The 20,808-nt window shown below is 33.8% G+C and overlaps 4 protein-coding genes across 5 annotated transcripts; 3 read left to right on the top strand and 1 right to left on the bottom strand.

The window, feature by feature from the left end:
• Positions 1–459: 459 nt before the first annotated feature.
• On the top strand, positions 460–3,530 carry LOC106124758 (trans-1,2-dihydrobenzene-1,2-diol dehydrogenase). The gene is made up of 6 exons (XM_013321716.1): positions 460–587; positions 1,473–1,677; positions 2,017–2,308; positions 2,406–2,652; positions 2,946–3,099; positions 3,318–3,530. Exons 2-6 carry the CDS (start codon positions 1,473–1,475, stop codon positions 3,434–3,436), a joined length of 1,017 nt encoding a protein of 338 aa, XP_013177170.1. The 5' UTR covers positions 460–587; the 3' UTR covers positions 3,437–3,530.
• Positions 3,531–4,183: 653 nt separating this feature from the next.
• Positions 4,184–5,664, bottom strand: Gem2 (Gemin 2). Its single transcript, NM_001312704.1, is given in 4 exon segments — positions 4,184–4,463; positions 4,644–4,743; positions 4,912–5,224; positions 5,325–5,664. Coding segments are annotated over 4 exon segments (612 nt in total). The 5' UTR covers positions 5,415–5,664; the 3' UTR covers positions 4,184–4,354.
• A 233-nt stretch (positions 5,665–5,897) lies between these two features.
• On the top strand, positions 5,898–10,660 carry LOC106124678 (probable RNA helicase armitage). Of its 2 annotated transcripts, XM_013321590.1 has the most exons (7): positions 5,898–6,014; positions 6,123–6,196; positions 6,268–6,685; positions 7,064–7,467; positions 7,615–7,767; positions 7,906–10,185; positions 10,305–10,660. In XM_013321590.1, the coding sequence occupies exons 3-7, from the start codon at positions 6,490–6,492 to the stop codon at positions 10,638–10,640; spliced, it is 3,369 nt and encodes a 1,122-aa protein (XP_013177044.1). In that variant the 5' UTR covers positions 5,898–6,014; positions 6,123–6,196; positions 6,268–6,489; the 3' UTR covers positions 10,641–10,660. The 2 variants fall into 2 exon arrangements, with proteins under 2 accessions (XP_013177044.1, XP_013177045.1); XM_013321591.1 differs by lacking the exon at positions 6,123–6,196 and having other exon boundaries at positions 5,898–6,122.
• Positions 10,661–11,019: 359 nt separating this feature from the next.
• On the top strand, positions 11,020–18,951 carry hook (hook microtubule tethering protein). Its single transcript, XM_013321641.1, has 15 exons — positions 11,020–11,318; positions 11,467–11,619; positions 12,120–12,236; positions 12,560–12,654; positions 13,509–13,628; positions 14,925–15,212; positions 15,930–16,067; positions 16,169–16,282; positions 16,505–16,685; positions 16,896–17,026; positions 17,225–17,369; positions 17,548–17,727; positions 17,812–17,914; positions 18,021–18,282; positions 18,469–18,951. Exons 1-14 carry the CDS (start codon positions 11,231–11,233, stop codon positions 18,238–18,240), a joined length of 2,073 nt encoding a protein of 690 aa, XP_013177095.1. The 5' UTR covers positions 11,020–11,230; the 3' UTR covers positions 18,241–18,282; positions 18,469–18,951.
• The last annotated feature ends 1,857 nt before the right edge of the window (positions 18,952–20,808 follow it).

Below are 20,808 nucleotides of genomic sequence, written 5' to 3'. Positions count from 1 at the left end.
TATATGACGCTGACTGTTCATGTACTGGAGTTGTGTTTTTTATCTTTTATTAGTCAACTAGTCACAAAAAAAGAGAAATCTAAGCTCTATAGCTTATGTACGATATATACCTATGTACGAGACTAGTGACAAGCGACCGTCGTCGATTATAGGTTCTTTTATATCACAAAGTAAATGAGTATGCAATGCCAACGTATCGCTTAATTATCGAAGCAGCCGCTCTTCACATACATAATATGCTAGAAATTGTAGTAGATGCGTGTCTATATTTCCATTTTATACGATTCAACCAATATATCCCCTACCTAAACCTGGCTGAATGACACTAGAGCGTTGTTGTTTGTTTTTTTTTTGTCCTTAAAAAAGTCAAGTTATCTATTGGTAATCATAACAAGGCCAACATTGTTATTAAATACTTGAATGTCCGATAACGATAAAACTCATGTGAAACTTATGTAATTTACTATAATCAGTTTTCGCTATCCAAAGTCGATCTCCATATTTAATGATTTGACTTTAGTTGTGTATTTGTAATTCTGCCTCCGAACGTACTAGACCTGTAACTGGCAACGAAGTTGGCAAAAAAGGTAAATGTTTTAATTTTAGGCATATAACATTATAATTATATTGAGTTATCGCAATTAAAAATAAGTTTGAGGTTACGAATTTATAAATTGGGAATAATTTTAAGAATAAATCGGTGTTTTTATTGATAACAGTGAAACCGTTTAAATTAACTATGTTTATATTTTGAAAATAATAAATATTTTATTGTTAATGTATTAAACATAAAGGAAAACAGGTTATAATAATGTTATATACAGTGAAAAGTCCTTAACCTCGATGCAGTTCAGTGCAGTTATATCGTGTCCAACAATGGTGTCCAAGATTGATTCGTTTGACAATTCATTTAACAATTCACTAGAGATGTGCTGAGTAAAATCGGTTATGAAAATTTTCGGTTTTAGATGATTCTCATAGAACTTGCAATAAAAATTTGGATTATTGTTTTTGAATTACAATGTAAATGAAAATGATTATTTTTATTCCTACTATATTCTTCAAAACTTCAGAAAGAAAAAATCATAAAGCCAAAAATTCAGATTGTGCGAGACTTAGCCCAATATGTGTAACGAATTCAATAATACTTATTACTTCGATTAATTTTATTATAAGACCGATTCTCGATAGTTAATATTATTCGTTATGCACGTACGGTCGACACTATGACAACAGTCCATTGAATACAATATTAATCATCATACAATATTAATTCAATACTTCATAGGCGTCATATAGATAAATAGACACACTATAAGTGGTTAAGATCATATTATCAACCCAATGATATTGATAGGCGATTGTTTGGAGTGACGAAATATGAATAACACGGACAAAACTTCTTTGGAAATATAAAGGATATGTTACCCTACATGCATACGTAATATCATAAGATAAATATTGTTCCACAGATGACTCTTCGCTGGGGAATCGTTACAGCAGGCAAGATTTGCCATGACTTCGCCAATGCCTTCAACTCCTACCCCGACAAAGGGGACCAAGTCATAGCCGCGGTGGCCGCTCGCGACAAGACCAAAGCGGCAGCATTCGCCAAGACACATAGCATCGCTAAAGTGTTCGATAGCTACCAATCTATGGCTGCCAGCAAAGACATCGGTGCATGTTTTTTTTAGTACACCCACACTCAATCATCTGCTTGCCCGAACTCAGTAGTCACACTGAACACACGTATTTTTCCAGTTCGGTCGGCGTAATTGTGTTTTTACTATTTATTTGTTTTATATTGAATTAAGAACACACGATTAATTTAATAGAAAATGTGAACCTTTAAAGAAATATATGAACAATAATTGCGTCAAACTGATTACATTTCTTCACTTTTATGTAGGGAATATAGAAATAAACAGTCGGGATTGAAAGTTATACGTAGGTGCTATTCAGAATGTTTACTTAATGTTTTACTTATTTAACTTAAGTACTTATCAATTATTTCAGACGTTGTGTACATCGGTGCTTTGAACCCCGATCACTATGAGCTGGCCAAGCTGTACCTTGAAAACGGCAAGCACGTCCTGTGCGAAAAACCTCTTTGCCTCAATTATAAACAGACAGAGAGTCTGATTGGATTCGCGAAGAAGAAGAACTTGTTCCTGATGGAAGCTGTCTGGTCTAGGTTCTCACCAGCGTATATAGAGCTGGAAAAGGACATAAACGCTGGTAAATTGGGAGACATTCAATACGTCGAGGTTAATTTCGGTGTGCCAATAGCTGCGGTTGACAGACTTCGGTAAGAAAAAATCTTTTAATTTGAACCAAAATCATGAGAAATTAATAGCCATTTCTTCAGTTTTTCCAACATAATCGTACTAAGTGATTTTTTTTAGGTTAAAAGGCTTAGGAGGTAGTGCGGTTCTAGACATTGGCATTTACACGCTGCAGTTCGCTCAATTCATTTTCAAAGAAGAGCCCATCAAAGTGACGGCTATTGGAGATCTCAATGAAGATGGAGTCGATTTAGTTGACACCGTCATCCTTGACTATAAGGGTGGCAAGAAAGCAGTGCTTATTATTAATACACAGGTGCGACTCTGGAACAAGGCAACGGTATACGGAACCAAAGGAAGAGCGACGGTACGTATATTTTATGGAGACTTTCATTACGTTTACATGCACCAAATGCAAAATATTTTCTTATAATATACATTCTTCGAATTCGTCTTAAATGCGGTGGCAAGAGCAAATGGCACGCTAGCACGCAAAACAGTTCAATTAGGTGCAAACTTCTAACACGAATCTTAGATTGAATTAACATTGTTTTCCAAGTATTACTGGTATAATTGGCCATATTTGTCATGACTTCTTAAAGTTTAAGATAAATTATATATAATTATGATAAATTCTTAAAGTCTTATTCAAATTTACAGATAGAAGACCCATTCCATTTCCCCGAAACTTTAATTCACGTGGATGGAACGGCGGAAAAAATCCCGCTGCACACATCCAGCATCCCATACAATTTCGAAAACAGCGCAGGTTTAGTTTACGAAGCTATGGAAGTCGCGAGATGTATAAAACTAGGTAAGACTACTCTTATTCAACAGCAATAAAGTTAATAATTCCAATTGTGTGAAATGGATATTTTATTGTATAGAACAACTTCAAACTAGCATTATTTTGGATGATATAAATTTATAAAGTAAAATTTCCATGATTCCAAAAATGTTTTATGTATGTCTGATGTATAACATACCTTGTAGCTTCTTCACAAATAACAGAGCTTTAAATTTAATTTCTAGGTCTAAAGGAGTCACCTAGAATGTCACACCAAGAGAGTCTTTTGCTGGCGAAATTGGAAGACGAGATTCGTAAACAAGTCGGCGTGCACTTCGACGTCGATGACCAAGAGTATCCTTGAGTTATTGAAAACTTTAGGATTTTTTTTTTGACTTGATGCAAATAAATGGACACCGAACACATTGTAATTATTAAAGCAATAATATATTGTTTCATTCACTGTTATTAAAGTCATGGAGTTGAATTGGTTGTGCTATGTATCCAGCAGTGACTTTCTGCTGCGGATTCTACCACTGTTAATTTAAATTCATTGATTGGTATAAATTAGAGGTGATTGCCTCAAATTGTAAGATTAGATTGAATTAGGCCATCTTCGTATTAGATCTGTGGCAATAATAGACTTTAATTACTCTAATTAACTTCAATTAATTGTAATCTATGGCATTAGAAGACAATTAATCTAAATTATTCAAACTTTCGTGAGACATTATATTAAACTGATATATAAACACGGCTAAACACTCACGTATATACGTCCGGTGGCGGCACCGACTAGTTTCGAGCCCATCGGGGGCCCTTCATCAGGATGAGTGGCACTGGTATTATTTCGCGGACGCGGCCCGTCGCTCGCAGTGAGCGACGGGCCGCGTCCGCGAAATACTCAGCACTCATCCTGATGAAGGGCCCCCGATGGGCTCGAAACTAGTCGGTGCCGCCACCGGACGTATATACGTGAGTGTTTAGCCGTGTTTATATATCAGTTTAATTAATCTAAAATTACAGATTATATATTTTTATTTAAAACATTGACATATTTCACATAAAAAGATGTATTTAGATAAATAATAATTTATTTACACATTTAATAACCAATTTCACATTATTGTAGTAAAAAAAATGCAATAATCAAGATTAAACATGATACAGCAATTTCAGGTGTATTTATGTTCACAAGACTATTTAGTCACAATTGTAGATTTAGTTTTATTTTAAAAAATGGCTTGAATAATTTTCGTAACAGCTCTTTGATTAAATTTCTTCAATCAGCTAAGTCATATTGTCTAAAATACCTTGATACCAAACATATAAAAATATTTAAAGGTGCTACAGCTTCTCTTGAACTTTCTTGTTCTGGGTTTATATGTGACCTGCAATGCATAAAATATAACTTTTAGTAGCCACCCAGGTAAAGTTCAGATTTTCAAAATACAGCAAAACTACTATAGAAATTAACTAACATAACTATTCCTGCACTTTCATATGGTACATTCGCTATATTATAAATTACAGATTTTTTTATTGATAAGCACAAAATAATAGCACTATACCTTATTTCTGCACATTTTCTTGCTAAATTCCTTAATATGCTTGTGGTGTCGGACAACAGTGGTAGCCTTGTGCAAGCAAGAAATGCATAAATCCATTGGCCTAAAATTTTAAGAATATTCCTCAATATAAATAAGCAAGATTTTATATTTATCACACACAAAATCAACAATTTCTAGCATGTTGGTCAAACATATGTTACATATGTTTATGATCAATGCATATTTCCTTACCATATAGAGTTAATTAAATGTCAATCAATAAGTATACCTGTTTTATAATCAATAGTTTCTCCTGGTGGCACATCATCAATTATATCTGTTAAAATTTCTAAGGCGTGGTCTAGTAAAGTGTATGGCAGACCAAGAACACAAGATAAAGTTGGCTCATTCATTTTAAAAAATCTTTTCCAGCCTAATAAATTATCTTGTTCCATTTCTATTTTTCGTATTGTACTTGCCCATTGCGATTTTTTTGATATAATACGAGATATATACATTCTAACATCTGAAAAATCTGCAACTTGTATATTTTGCCATTCAATTGTAGGTTTAAAAATATCAGCAACATACGCTCGTGGAAGCTGTAAATCAAATACGTGAGTTAAACTTTGAAACTTAATACGTGGTCTTTGACATGTTTTTCAAATTTTTGTACGTATACATTACAATTTGTATATTTACCTCCGCTACAAAACAAGACTGATTTTTTGCAAATTTTGAAATATCTTGTTGACATTTAGTCACTTGTGAATATTTTTCTCGTTCTTTCATAACTTTTAATAGGTATTCCTCGCCTGTTGTAGGAATGTCTTTAAATTCAACATCTGGATTAATATACAAACAGGGGGACATTAAAGCATCTGTATTTTCATTATCAGGGACCTGCGCCTTTAAAATAACCTTTTTCTTCGGCATATTGACTAAGTTCAATTCGATACAATTTTAAAAAGTTAGATGACTTAAATATTAAAAGTAAAATATTAAAAAACTTTAAAATCTCACTTGCAGTTTTATTTTTGTGACATTTTGTTTTTTTTTACTTTTGACAATATATTACAGATTGTAACAGTGGTCTGGTTTGAAGTCCAGCCCACAAAGAAGAAATTTTTCATAACAAAATTAGGTATTATCTAAAGTTTCTAAAGTGCAAAATTTTGTAAGTTTTATAGGCGTTTTAAAATGAAACAATTTTACTTACTATGATCAGGATCAGGGTGGGATATTATCGATTTGTAACACATTATCGTAACAAATTTCGCAAATTCGAAAATCATCGAAACCGATTACTTATACAGACATCCCTATTCCCTGCCGTATTTTCTTTTGTTTGTCAAATTGTCAAATTATCGTCTTTTCAAAAATTTAAACAAGGTATACTACTTTGAGTATAAGCAAGTATATACTAAAAGATATAATATCTTAAATTAATTAAAAAATGTTTTGATAACATTGGATAGACGATTCCGTTTTTCGCTTCAGGTACACACGTGATGTCTACATCCAGTAACATTTCTCAGTCTGCGTATTCTGCTTCAGAATCGGAAACTCCACAAGTATTGTCACGCTATGTTAAAATACATTATTTAATTAAATTTCTTCAATTTATTTACTTATTACATTTCAGGGTACACCTCAAAATAGAAAACAAAAGTTCGATGAGTCTATAGAACATGGGGACTTAGGCCAAAGTATTGAACAGTCTTTAAAATGTGCGCAAAATGAACTCCACCAGAAGAGAATTCAAACTATTAGAAAAGAACTTGATTATCTAAAATCTACAGAGTGGAAATTTGAGCATGATAAAGGTTTTGCGCAGTAGTTTTATATAATAGTAAATAAATTCACAATGGTATCATATATTGCTTCTTGGTTTAATTACCTTTTCAATAAAGATTGTGAGGAAGACAATGATGAATACAAAGAGAACTACCTTGCAGAACAGCTAGTCGATTTAGAATATATTAGTGAGCAGGAGAAGAAACAAAATTATAAAGTTGATAATGTTGATGTACCCAATAATGCAATTTGTTTTCAAAGAACAGGTAAGTTTTTTAGCGTAACTCATAGACAGTTCATATTAGCTTACAATACAGGATAGAGATTTTATGCCTATGAATGCTTATTTTGATACTTGACTATAAATGAAATACAGCTGAACCTGGATAAGTAAAAATCCTTTAAGCGAGAATCATTGTCCGGTCTGAATCTTGATTTTGAGAGAAACTACTACAGTTGTCCTTATCCAGGTGCAACCCTACATATTTCTATGAGCTTCTGTGTACTATGAAACAGTGTTAAGTGAAGCAATTATTTAATTTTTGCAATACTTTATTTAGTCTGTTGGCAGTTCAGTATAATTTATTGTGTCTTTATTATATTATAATAACTATAAATATCAATTTAAAATTATATTTTTTCAGGTGTGATAACATTCAAAGATGATAGTTATGTCATGATAGATGGAATGCTTTATTTTGACATATCAAATTGCAGCTGCAGCTGTAATGTCAATGATCAGGTATTGTACTTGGGTTATAAAGATTCAAATGGATCAATCGTTGTTGTAAGAATACTAGAAAATAAAGGCTTGTTTTGGGGTGAAGAAGGAGAAACAGAGGAGAATAGTTTTCAAGTGATCGAACATATCCTGGTTGCGGAAGTTGAACACAGAGAGAATCGAGATGTTTATCTCAAAGAAAGTGATGTTAAATTTAATCTTGACGATGTTAAAGGCACATTTGTACCAATTAATGGAGATTGGTTGGAAATAACATGTACTATTCAAATGAATGACAACAAGCCATTTGATATTTCTATGAAACAGGTATTATTAATTATAAAATTTTCCTTTTTTGTTCAAGTTTTTTTAACTAATATTCCAATATACCCAGTTCAAATATCAAATAAAATATACCAATAGTTAGTTGCCTAATTCATTATTTATCATTATTTTTATTGAAATAATTTCCAGGTACTATCAGTGATATCATTTAAACCTCTAAGGACTAAAATAACAAGTGCTTATATTACTGATTGGACGGGAACATATGGCACATGTGATAGATTAATATATTTTGACAAAAATTGTTTATTGAATGGATATCAACCTGAAATAAAATCAAAGGTAATGTTTTTGTAATTTTTTTTTATCTTTAAAAGGCTCTTACACATTTCTTGGTGTTTCACATAGTCTGTCCCTCTGCATAGACATTAAAGTTTGTAACATGAATGACATTTTTAATCTATATTATTAAAATTTAAGGTAATGGTGGAAGCAATAGAAAGTAATCAAAACCTGTGTACATGGAGGGCAATTAAATTATTAGTCCTAGAAGATTACTCCAATGAAAATAATAAACAATGTACTGATGATAATGTAGCAACTTTGCAGCTTGAAAAAGAGAAACAAATTGATGTAACATATCCATTGGAATTTCAGAATTTAAATTTTAATAATGTATCAAAAATAAAATTAATTGTATCCAATAACAGTGATGAAATATACACTTTAAATAAATGGATTATACTTAGTAACAAAAGGGATTCTCAAGTTAAAGTGGAGCCCTTTTTAACTACTCCTACTAAAATTTATCCTCAAAAATCCATAAAATTCATAATAACATGCAAACCTAAATTCCTTGGAAAAACAAAAGAATGTTTGGTTATGTTATTCAAAGGTTTTCAAATTAAACGATTCATTGAGATTAATATTGTGCAGGAAAAGGAATTTTTAAGTAATTCTGTATGTGATAATACTTTAATGCACAAAAATGCACATGAATATTATGCAAACATGAGAAAAATAAGAAACAATAATAAAAGTATAGTGCCAGGAGAAAAAAACATAAAACCGCCTGCTTTTGTATCAGTCAAAATTGGGTCTTTTGCTATACCAGAAAAAATATGGGATGCTGTTCTAGGTGATTCAGAGCAGACTATTCAGAGTCATGAATATAGTAAATTTCTAGAACATTTAGAATTATATCTACCTTGCCTGTCAAAGCAGTTGGATGCACAGAATTACATGGACAAATGGCACACTTTGTTGTACATGGAAGAAGTTCAAATAAATATCAACATGAGGTCCTATGATATTCCAAAAGTGTTCCTAATAAGGTATCAAGAGTATCTTAGTGTGGAAATAAATGGGCTTGCAGAGAAAAGGCCATCATTGATAATTGGTGATAGAGTTTTGGTAAAAGACATATGGCAAAATAATAGTCCTCAGTATGAAGGTTTTATTCATGTAATTAAAGGTGACTTAGTTCTTATGAAATTTAATCCACAATTCCACGAAACTTATAATGGCAGTGATGTGTCGGTAGAGTTTCATTTTAGTAGAACAATATATAGGCGTGCCCATCAAGCTATTAACTATGCTATCACAAATTTAGGTATCCATGTTTTATTTCCATCACAAATCATAACAAAAAAACCTCAGGTATCTAATGATGCAATTAATACAATGAATTGGTTTAATAAAGATTTAAACGAATGTCAAAAACATGCCATAACAAATGTTTTACGAGGAGAATGTCGTCCAATGCCTTATTGTATTTTTGGACCACCAGGAACAGGAAAAACAATTACAGTTGTTGAAACAATCTTACAAATATTGAGTAACATTCCAGAAAGTCGAATTCTTGTAGCAACACCATCCAACAGTGCGGCTAATATAGTGACGCAAAGACTTATTCAATATAGGAACAGCTTTAATGGCTCTGTTATAAGATTGATTGCCCACTCTTTGTTAGGTTCTGATAATATACCGGATGATATTAAGCCATTTTGTGCAACTTTGGATATTTCTAGAGAAGAGACAGCAAAATCAAAACATATGGTAAAGAATGGGATAAACCTGAATTGCCCGAAAGGGTTCATTGGTCGACACCGCGTTACAATTGGAACTTGTTATTGCTTAGGTTCACTGGCACAAATAGGTTTGCCTAAAGGTCATTTCACACATATCATTGTAGACGAGGCCGCACAAGCTACTGAACCAGAAGTAATGCTTCCATTGACTTTTATTGACAAAGAGAGTGGACAAATTATTCTCGCAGGAGATCCGATGCAGTTAGGACCAGTGGTTTTATCAAAATATTGTCAAGAATATGGATTGGATGAATCATTTATGTCCAGATTATTGGACTGTTATCCTTATCAAAAAGATTATATTTCATTTAAAAATGGATATGATGATCGTCTTGTCACCAAATTAATTCATAATTATCGTTCTTTAGAGGAGGTTATATCTTTGCCAAGTGAAATGTTTTATGATTCTTCGTTAGTAGCTAAAATTGACAGAAATCAACCATGGGTATTGCAAGCTATTAATGCTACTTGCTCAATATTTGGTACAGATACAGCTAAAACTGGCGGTATATATGTACATGGAATTAGAGGTCAAAATCTAAGAGCCGAGGATAGCCCTTCATGGTACAACCCGCAAGAGGCTTCTATGGTAGCATTTACTACTTGCAAATTGTTAAAGAAAGGTGTAACAACCGACGACATTGGCATTATAACACCTTATATAGCTCAGGTAACATTGTTTTACAAATTTAGTTTTAAACACGTTTCAAACCAATGTAGAAAATTGTAAAAGAAAAATACTAAATAATTTTACATTTACAATTATTTCATTTAATTTTTTTATTTCAGATCAAATATTTAAGGCTACTCTTTGATTCCATGGGCCTGGATCCACCAAAAATAGGAACTGTTGAAGAGTTTCAAGGTCAAGAACGGCCTATTGTACTTCTATCGACGGTCAGATCTTCAGACGCGTTGGTAGAAACAGATCAGAAACACTTCTTGGGATTCGTGAAAAATCCAAAGAGACTGAATGTTGCTTTGACCAGAGCTCAAGTTTCCGTTATTTTGTTTTGTAATCCTCACCTTCTCTCCTTGGACCCTTTGTGGAAGCGACTGATCGTAACAGCGATAAATTCAGATAAATATATGGGATGTGATGTTCCTGATAATGTTAAGACTTAAAATAAATGTAGTTAAGTATTTTTTGTAGTTTATTTACAACCTCTGCCGTTATCTACTTTTATGCTATTCAATTGAGATGTTGAGTCCACTAAGATTGACTTCACAACCAACTACTATAGCCGGGATTTGTTGAATGTTTTTAAGTAACTGCAAGAACTTATCGTTAACATCATCAACTTAGAATAACAATATAGTCGAGTTTCGATTGGAGGTGGCAGTCATTGTAAAAAGCACCATGGCATAGACAACGAAAAGTAGAAAATGTCTATGCCAAGCACTTATTCGCTGTGTTTGACTTAAAGGTCTCGTAACCAGGCCATAGATAAAAAACGCGATGTTGTTCTGTCATTGAATGTCATAGTTGTCACAGAAACCATTAGTTATATCAAGATATAAATTGGTATAAATAAATAAGAATACGTCATTCGTTCGTTACAGAGATATCTCATTATTTCCAATAGGAGTAGTTTTTATTGTTTTGCTCCATTACTCAAATATAATGCTAGTTTATACGTAATTTCAAATATATTGTTCTAGTTCTAGTTTCTATAATTTACGATACCTTGGTGTAGCAATCGTTTTCACCTATAATGGAAGTGAATGGAGCAGTTTTATGCGACAACCTAATCAAGTGGTTACAAACTCTAAATCTTACTGCTAAACATGGAAATCCCTCAGGTAAGATTATGTATACTTTAAACAGTTACATCAAACTTTATAGGAAATGTTATCAGAGTTTGATAACAACATTCGGTCTTTCCTTTAACCCGCTTTCTTGTTGCTTCCAAATCTTATTTGAAGTAAACATTTGTATTATTTAATTCAGATCTATCAGATGGTGTGGCCATTGCTGAAGCTCTTACACAAATTGCGCCTGAATATTTCACACCTACATGGATTTCCAAAATCAAAACAGATGTTGGACATAATTGGAGATTAAAAGTGAGCAATTTGAAAAAAATACTAGAGGGTGTTGTTGGTATGTACTTTTAAAGCAAACATATTTAGTGAAAGTTAACAGGTTGATAAATAATTCAGCATGTATTTTAATATCAAGATATATTTATAATATTATAGAACAAGATTTTGCATGTTAATCAGTTTAATTCCTTTACAAATAAACCAGTTCTCACATACTTAAAGAATTATAGATGTATATAACAGCTATAAAAATAATATGATGTGACTCCCACAGTCTTTTGGGTTGCAAACATTATAATATTGTTACAATATTAAAATTACAAAGAATAAGACTTGCATGTTGAAAATAATTAGACTTATTTTTATATTTATTCATTAAAATCTCAAAGTATGGTGAGAAACCACTTAACAATAACCATAGTCTTCCCAGAGTTAAATTTTCATTATGAAATGTATTTTACATTTATTTTTAATCTGTGGCTCACTTCTTTATAATTGTGACTTTTTTTATAAGCTTTGTATTACAGAATTTTGTATGACTTGTACATTATATTTCAGACTATCATCAGGATATACTAAATTTGAGTCTACAGGAGTTTTCAAGGCCGGATGTGGTAAATATAGCTGAGAATGCTGACCCATCAGATCTGGGCAGGCTGCTACAGCTGGTTCTCAGTAAGTTGTAGCAATTTTTTTTATTGGACGCTTACAATTTGTATATTTGATGAATTAGATAATATTAGTCTTTATGTTAATTAGCTATAAACATTGTTTAACCACCATCTTCATATGATTAACACTTCAATGTTGATATTTATATGCAGCTTCTCATAATTTTGAGGCACAAAACATTATATAATATTAATATGTGGAGGGAAATCTTTGTACCCCTATTTATAAAGCTATTTTTATAAAAAAAAAATATGAACATGAATTACGGTTACATTTCAATCAAAGGCAACCACTAGTTTGTAAAAATGTATAATGTTTTCTCATAGGCTGTGCTGTTAATTGCATCAAAAAGGAAGAATACATCACTCGTATTATGGGACTTGAACTATCATGCCAAAGATCCATAATGCAAGCAATACAGGTTTGTGAATTGACTTTATTTTCATTATATATTATATATATGTATATATTTTCATTGTTATTTCAGTATTTTGTTGTATTAAATTACACAATATAATCTAATAGAAAAGGTTTTAAGACACTTCATTCGATAAATTTAACAATTCCTAAAGGGCTAGTAGCTATGCCAGCTAAATGAAGGCTATAAAAAGAAGCCTGTTGTGATTAGTTGGTAAATGTATAGAGTAATTTCGTGACTAAATTTCTTTAAGTAGTTGTTAAGATAATGTTAATTAATTCTATTATAAAATGCAGTCGAAAATGATGAGATAAAAAATACTACAAAAAATATTGGATCAGAAAAAACACCTTACGAAATTAAAGAATTTAAATGTGAATTAAAATAAAATCATGTAACATTGAAAACAATGTAAACATTAAATTAATGATTGTAAATGTAGTTACACATGTAATTTACACTCACAAATAGTTATTAAGCAAATATGTTACCTAACAGTACTTTCAGTATACTTGGTACTTGAATCGTGATTTTATACGATTTAGTTACGCGTCTTTAACGTCCTTGGGTAGCGAAAAAATTCTAGCGTGATGGCATGCTACATACATCAGTATACATTCGAAGTTCGCGCTTGTTGCACCGTGTAACATGCCGCCGATTAACACGACACTATTATAATAAATTTAAAAAAAATTCTTTAATACCCACAATAGTGTCAAACCAATTAAAACTTTCGTAAAATAAATATGTTTTTGCTTGTTTTCGACACGTGTTGCGTTACTCAAAGTTCTCCGTGTACGAATTGTTTAGTGAAATGTGTGACATGATGCGTTTTGAATCGGCCATTTGTTGGAAAGGAACTGGAGACGTTGACGTTGGGAGGCAACCGCGGCAGCCTGCACCTAGAGCCCGCCGCTGACTCTGATGCGGACATGAGAGAGGCCCTCGCACAACGATGCCATGATCTCGATAACCAGGTAATTTTTTTAATAAGATTTTTTTATTCTTTGTTTTTTTATTGATGAATATCTAATATGTGTAGCTATAATCAATGAGCTTGTTGCGAAGTGTATCTCTATTTACCCATAATAGTAGCTGTCGTAAGCATGCTTTGTATATTTGAAAAGTAACTTTATGTAGACAATTTTAAAGATGTTTCTTGTTTGTTTTAATAGTGGTCAAACTTTATGTGGTAAACATATTAATGTCTCGTAGATGCTATCAGACAAGATCCGTCGGATAAAGCACGGCGATGAGTGAAAGTAATTTCTTATGCGACTAAAGATAGGTAATTATCTATCTTTAGTCACTACGCTCGTGCTAACAATTTAAACTCTAACAATGGCAAGTGATCTACTATTTTAAAGTAGTTCTAGTTTAACAGTATGTTTAACTGACTAAAATAGAATTTGAATATTTAAATTCAAAGATATATGAAGTTAAACAGTCCCCACTGGGCAAGCGTGGTTGGTCTATTCACCCCTAACTCAGGGTACGCTCCGAAACCCTCAGTGAGGACGTATAGTGAGCTGATGATATTGTTATATGACTATAGTTCAGAGTTGGTATTAAAGCACCTTTTATTGTAATTGTCTACTACTGTTTCATGTAAAGAGTTACATGGAATTTGTGGTAGCGAAGATGGCTTATCCTTTACTATTTAGCTCGATTTTTTGCTCACTGTTTACTGCTGTGAGCATATTAGTTTGCGGAATTTGGAGGAGGCTACAACTTACTATTAATTAATTGTTTCTCCCTTTTGTTCTAAATGTTAACGACCATATTTAGCAGCGCGAATTTAACACCAAACTATAGTTTGTTATCAAATATTTTGTTCAGTTTATCGAAGATGAAAGTTGGCAAAAAATTTACGCAAAAATTACAAACAGTTAATTTCGTTACATTGTGAAAGGTTTTGTGCGGTGTACGTTTGCAATTGTTAAAGTGCGCCGACTCTGCATTCCAAGCCTGAAGGTCGATTTACTCCGAATCTGTTAGAAGCAATTTGTACTAATGATCACTTTAACGAAAACTTTATTAAATACTTAAACGCAATTTCCAATCGATCTATGTACACATGTAAATCTTTTAAGCAATTATTGGGTACATATTCTGACTATCAAAAATGTTATTTTTTTTTAAATTGGACGAAGATAATGAGAAACATGTAACAATAAGTATTTACGTTTCTACATAAACAATTGATATCTTAGTCACCCAATAAAATCTTACTATTACCGGTGACTGAACTATAAGCTTGAATGTCGTCTAAGGTGAAAATCCTTCAAGAGGAAAAGATGACGTTACTAAGCGAGGTGAGCCGGCTGACGGCGACGCAGTCCGGAACGGGGGGTAGCGAGGAGCGGGAACTGGACGAGGCGGGCGCGTCTCTGGGTCCAGCGCACGCCGGCACTCTACGATACAGCCACATGCGCGCGCAGCTCGACGCGCTCAAAGACGAGCTGGACAAGCTGGAGCTGCAGCGCGACGACCAGCGCGCGCGAGCAGACAGCCTCGAGCGTGAGCTCGCCATGGTCAAACTGAGGAATGAGGAACTACAGGTATGTCATACTGTCATTCCTTCAACCCTCAGAACTCCACTGCCCTGACACTTGGTAATACATATTGTCATCCCTTACACTCTCTTTGAAAATATTGAGACAAGAATATGTGTCAATACAAGGCTCACGTTAGTCGAAACTCCTAGTTAGTGTAAATTTCGCTTAGTAAACCTATACCAAAATATTACATAATTATTAGTATCTATTGTTTCAGTTTAGATTTTTTATGATTCTGAGTACAGCAACCTATTTCGATAGAGCGAAGGAAATATCGAGTAAGGCTTTTTGTATGTAAAAAATGTATTAATTTTATAGCTTTTTATAGTTAAAGAAACAGTACAAATTAATATTCAATATAGGAAATTGTGCAAGACAGTTGAATTGTGTAAAAAATTGAATGAATTATTAGTACATACATACTAGTTTCTTTAAAGTAAAAAAAAAACTGATAAGTTTCTTTATTTATTACTTCATAGACTGCTTTCCATCATTCAATTGATTTATTTACTTTTCTTATGTAAGTTAATGAACAAATACTTGAAATTTACTGCTAATTACAACCCAATTAGACATTTTTGCTTTAAACTTCATTACCGTAAAATTCCACTGCCATAATCTTACACACTTATGTTTGTGTTCTGGAAGTTACATAATATGTTTTTAAACATCTGTTTAGACATCGGAAACGCACCGTTAAATATAGCCTAATGTTTTTAGATAGCGGCATCAGAGAACGTAGCACTAAAAGATGAAGTGGACGCGCTGCGAGAGACGGCGGCGAAGGCGGCTGCGCTAGAGGCCGCGGTGGCTTCATACAAAAAGAGGATGGAGGAACATGTGGATTTGCGAAGACAGGTAAGCAAATTATTTTATTGATTCTTCTTTATATTATTATAATAAACCTGTGTCTATTTCACAGCTAGACTTATATAAAAAACATGTTTGTATGTATCTAGGTGAAGTTACTGGAACGCGCTAACCTGGAGCACGTGCAGCGCGCCATCGAGCACGAGCAGGCGGCAGCGCGTGCGAACGCCGTGCGCGCTCAGCTCGATATATACAAGAAGCAGGTGAATAACTCGTTCACTCATTTTAATCCACTAAAAGTATAAATAGTAAGGAATTGCTAAGAGAACTCATGACATAAGTACAAATATCTCGCTTGGAGTTCCATGGACGACTTTCGGAGGGAATTAAGAAATTGCTCAATGAACAGCCTTCAAACATGTAGACCAGTCATTGTCAAAACACCACAAAATTTAACTTTATCACTATTTTTTTTAATAATACAGGTTACAGATTTAAACGAGAAGTTAGACGCGGAGATAACGAAAGCGGACAAGCTGGAGATCGAGAACAAGAAGCTGAGCAGCCGCGCGGCGTCGCTGCAGCGCGAGCGTGACGCCTTGCTGCAGGAGCGCGCCACGCTGCGGGAGACTGTTGATGAACTGCGCTGTTCCACCGCCTCCGCAGGTGCACTAGTACATTCATTTTTCACCAAGAAATTTTCCGTTTACGACGGCCATTACGTTATTTTAAAAGAAGTCTGTACTTAGTACTAACACGAGGAACCGACAGATCGAGGGACGCGGATCTCTCCTCTCAGTCCTAGTTAAGCTTCTGTCTTTCCATTCTCTATTCATCCAAAGTGGAAAGTAAGTGTTTATTTTTTTTAATTTCCAGGAGCTAGCGAAGGAAACGTGTCCAAAGAGATGATGCCAAATGACCTGAAAGAGCGGCTGGTGCGGCTCGAGCACGAGAATAAGCTCCTGCGGCAGAATCAAGGAGCACAGGCGGACCAGGCTTCAGTGCAGGCATGTCAGACCATTAAGTGGTCCCCTGCATTTCAAACTATAAATCAATATTAAGGCTCTAGTTTATGCTTACATTTTAGCTAGATCACGTATGCATACGTACACGTGTACGTACGCGTGCGCTTTGACGTGTGCATGTAAGTTGTACATATATTTTGGAATATCAGTGTGATAAGTTGGTCGGTGTTTGTATGTCAGGCGTTGCTGGAGGACTACGCGGCGCGGCTGGAGAAGCAGCGTGGCGTGAACCGTGAGGCGGCGCAGCGCATCATGCAGCTGGAGGCCGCGCTCGAGCAGCCGCACCCGCGCCTCGCCTCCGCCATTGAGGACAACCAGCGTAAATGTTAGTACTGCATACCATATTTACTTATTAAGTTAACAAGTGTCCGCTTTAAAAGAAGTTTAAAATAAGCGTGTTATGTCTCCTACTTTTTCGCTTTGTTTCTTCTTAATCGTAATAATGACATAACAAAATAGACATATATTAGAGAATAGTGGTACTAGTAACGTATGTTGTGCAGCGCTGCAGGTGGAGGAGTTGCAGGGTGCGCTGGGTGAGGAGCGGCGGCGCGCGGCCAAGCTACAGGAGGCGCTGGCGGCACGAGACGCGGACCTGCTCGCGCTAGAGGACAAGTACAAGAAGTGCGTCGACAAGGCCAAAGAGGTCATCAAGTCTTTAGACCCCAGGACTATCACCACTGGTACGAGAAAAATATTTTAATTTTGATGCAGCTAATAATAATATTCTCTAGATAATATCATGGTTAATATATTATGAAATCCAGGCCAGCAGTCAATATCGGACATAACACTAGGCTACTCGCGCGGCAACAATAGTGCAGCCGCCGCACGCACTGACGCCACGCCCACCAACAACAACCGACACGAGTGAGTTTATCATTAAATTTGTAAGATTTATTACTTCCTGTGTAGATACCAACTTGGTACATTTTTTCACTTCATTAGTTTTAAGCACCCTGTATATTACTTTAAGATGGAGTGGAAGCGGCAGTGGGGAGGGCAGCGAGGAGGGTCGAGGTAACAACGAGCAGCGTCTGCTGGCTTCCGCGTGGTACCAGCTCAGCTTGCGCTGCCACCGCGAGGCAGTTGAGCAGCGGTTCGCGTTGCTGGCCGGCGGACACTCGTTCCTCGCGCGGCAGCGGCGCCAGCAGACCCGCCCCCGACCCTCCGCCACCTCCACCCCCGCGCCCTGACCTCACACCACGCACATCAAGACATAGCAATATCGATACAAGGTATCCATATGGTCATATTGACCAACTCTAATATTTTAATTAAGAACCTAGCCTTGTAGCATATGTGTACCTTTTCACTAATTTAAAAAAAAACGTATTATTCTATGGTACAGCAAACAAGTTTGTTAAAAATCGTAAAGGGTTGGTACTTTCTTCCAAAATATAAAAATAAACTTTTTGTTTCAGTATATCTCGTCAGTTGATACAAACTACATAGCACTAAGACGGAAATCCAAAAGGACAATTTTGTTCATATTGTGTGGTTCTAATAATTTATAAGATCATGTGACATGTATGTGTATGGAGAATGTTGAGATTTAAGTACCAGTGATGTCAGAAATAACAATGAGGATGTATAAAGAAATATTGTAATTATTGTGTGTGTCCAACAAAGTTGTATCTGTTTTTATTATTTTTTGTGTTTTATTGTTAAAGGTTGTGTAAGATCGGAAAGAACAAATGCATTTTGTGCTAATTTAGTATAAAAATCAATACAAAAACAGATATTTGTGTATACAAGTGATTGAATGTGTCCTGAACTTTGTTCCGTTCAATCAAACTTTGTCTTGTAATAATAGCAATTATAGCTTATATTTTTATTTTGTGATAAAGAATTTAAAGCTTTTAAGACTTAAGACAGTGGTAAATTTTAAATAGGACTTCCTCGTTTTAATCGTCCGAAAAGTTTCTTGTTTCAACTTTAGTATTCGATTTGATATGACAACAGAAAGCCTTCTAGCATTTAATAGGAACAAATATCAGTATAAACTAGCATAAACACGAACTTATATAGCAAAAATGTATAAAACCAGCCAAATTATATTATTATAAATAAGTTATGAACTCTCTTCATAAAGTAAATTAATTTTGAGTATTTCGAGAGAATTTTGACAGAAGTTACTACAGTCCACAGAGTACTTAGTAAAAAAAGTTTTTTTCTATATCTATGGTATATTTAGTGCTGCTAGAGCCACTCGTAATTATGAAAATATATCTTGTGAACAAAAAGCAATTTTCGTCCACATTGAATTAGAAAGAGATAGATGCGTCACAAGCTGAACTTTAGAGCAGATCGTGCCTCTCTATCGTTTGTTACGCGTACTCGCTCTTGTGCTCAGAACGATTTATAAGGCGTCACGTCAAAAAGTCAGAAATATGGTCTATTTTTATAATAAACTGTATTTTTATATAAATAAAAAATAAAGCGAGATTTCGATTGAATGAGCCGTACGACTCTATTTCTTAACATGTAACTTTTACGAGGCTAACGGGCAATAATAAAAATTGTTCTTGAATGTATTGTTTTTGCATTTGCTTTAATTTGATGTATTCATTTGGCTTGAAAGAGTTGTGTTCCTTCCAGGTGGATACGTTTGCCTTGAATTTGGCCCATTTGCCTATTATCTTGCCTCGTTGTATCGTCGCTAATGGTTCATTCATTCGGTCTTCACTATCGGAGTAAAAATAAATACTAGCTATGTGAGAGTGTGGAGAAGAGAATTTTAACAATGAAAATTGCCTTAAAAATGCCTTTAAAATTTAACATTTTTTAAATGGTTGAAGCTGATCGCCTTAAAGTAACCAAATCTGTTGAATAGTGTACTATGGCCAAGTTGACTTTCTGAGTGTATTTTCTGTAAAAAAAAATATAGGTAAATAGATCAAAGTATTATTATATTTCAATATAATTAATTGTAATTGGTGACTAATTAAATAATATTTTTTTTAAATAAAAAAGTGCTTATTTCTTTTATATTTTTGTTTCTAATTTCATGTAATTTATAATTCCTTATGAAAGACATTTATTTATTCAATTTTATTATTTACATTTGTGTAATTATTTACTTCTCATGCTCAAATTATTTTTTTTCTAAATGTAGTTAAGCTGTACTACATTGTTTTGTTTAGACCGTAAGTTAGATTATAATAAAGCAAGAAATAAATGTTTAATTTGAAAATCTATATCTCTATAAAATATAATTTATGCAATATCTAATTTCTGGCTAGAGTTTTCATACCTACAGTCCAAAAATGTACTTTATAGAGTCTCTGGGTGTAGATTTAGAACAATGGATAAATTAGTCTATATATAAAATAATTTTAAACGACAATAAAATGTGTTGTTCTTTTTGTTTCATTGCTTGATTCTAAAATCAAATTTTTCCCCAAGTAGCAAAAAATTCTCAACTTTTCCGGAGCATTTCTATACTAGTTATTGATTTAATGTTTAATATTCATGTATAATTAACTTTGATCAGATTCTCCCTCGATTCATGAAAGGTCAATGAGTGCTTTCAATGGAACGATTTTTACTTTTTTATTCAACATAAATGCATTCACTTTAATTATAGCGCAAGGAAAATTGTATGATTGAGCTTTTTATCCCTGAAAAAATATTGTTTGTAATAATTATTAAAACAGATTTTTGTTTTTCTTTAAGTTGCAGTTATATTGTTTTAAACCTTGTGTGATTTAACGTTGATAGAATATTATTTATAAAGAGTTAAAATAAAACAGTGATTTTTA

The sequence above is a fragment of the Papilio xuthus genome, unplaced genomic scaffold, assembly GCF_000836235.2.
Source record: "Papilio xuthus unplaced genomic scaffold, Pxut_1.1 DF825946.1, whole genome shotgun sequence".
Classification (NCBI taxonomy): domain Eukaryota; kingdom Metazoa; phylum Arthropoda; class Insecta; order Lepidoptera; family Papilionidae; genus Papilio; species Papilio xuthus.
The sequence above is the reverse complement of the archived record's forward strand: the minus strand, read 5'-3'. Positions and strand labels throughout refer to the sequence as shown.

Bases quoted from the DNA above. Each gene is read 5' to 3' on its own strand.
- LOC106124758 (XM_013321716.1), top strand. From the start codon at position 1,473: ATGACTCTTCGCTGGGGAATCGTTACAGCAGGCAAGATTTGCCATGAC. The intron at 2,653-2,945 runs GTACGTATATTT...TCAAATTTACAG, and splicing joins GAACCAAAGGAAGAGCGACG to ATAGAAGACCCATTCCATTT. The intron at 3,100-3,317 runs GTAAGACTACTC...TTTAATTTCTAG, and splicing joins CGCGAGATGTATAAAACTAG to GTCTAAAGGAGTCACCTAGA.
- LOC106124678 (XM_013321590.1), top strand. From the start codon at position 6,490: ATGGTATCATATATTGCTTCTTGGTTTAATTACCTTTTCAATAAAGAT. The intron at 7,468-7,614 runs GTATTATTAATT...AATAATTTCCAG, and splicing joins TTGATATTTCTATGAAACAG to GTACTATCAGTGATATCATT. The intron at 10,186-10,304 runs GTAACATTGTTT...TTTTTATTTCAG, and splicing joins TAACACCTTATATAGCTCAG to ATCAAATATTTAAGGCTACT.
- hook (XM_013321641.1), top strand. From the start codon at position 11,231: ATGGAAGTGAATGGAGCAGTTTTATGCGACAACCTAATCAAGTGGTTA. The intron at 17,027-17,224 runs GCATGTCAGACC...TTTGTATGTCAG, and splicing joins CGGACCAGGCTTCAGTGCAG to GCGTTGCTGGAGGACTACGC. The intron at 17,915-18,020 runs GTGAGTTTATCA...TATTACTTTAAG, and splicing joins ACCAACAACAACCGACACGA to ATGGAGTGGAAGCGGCAGTG.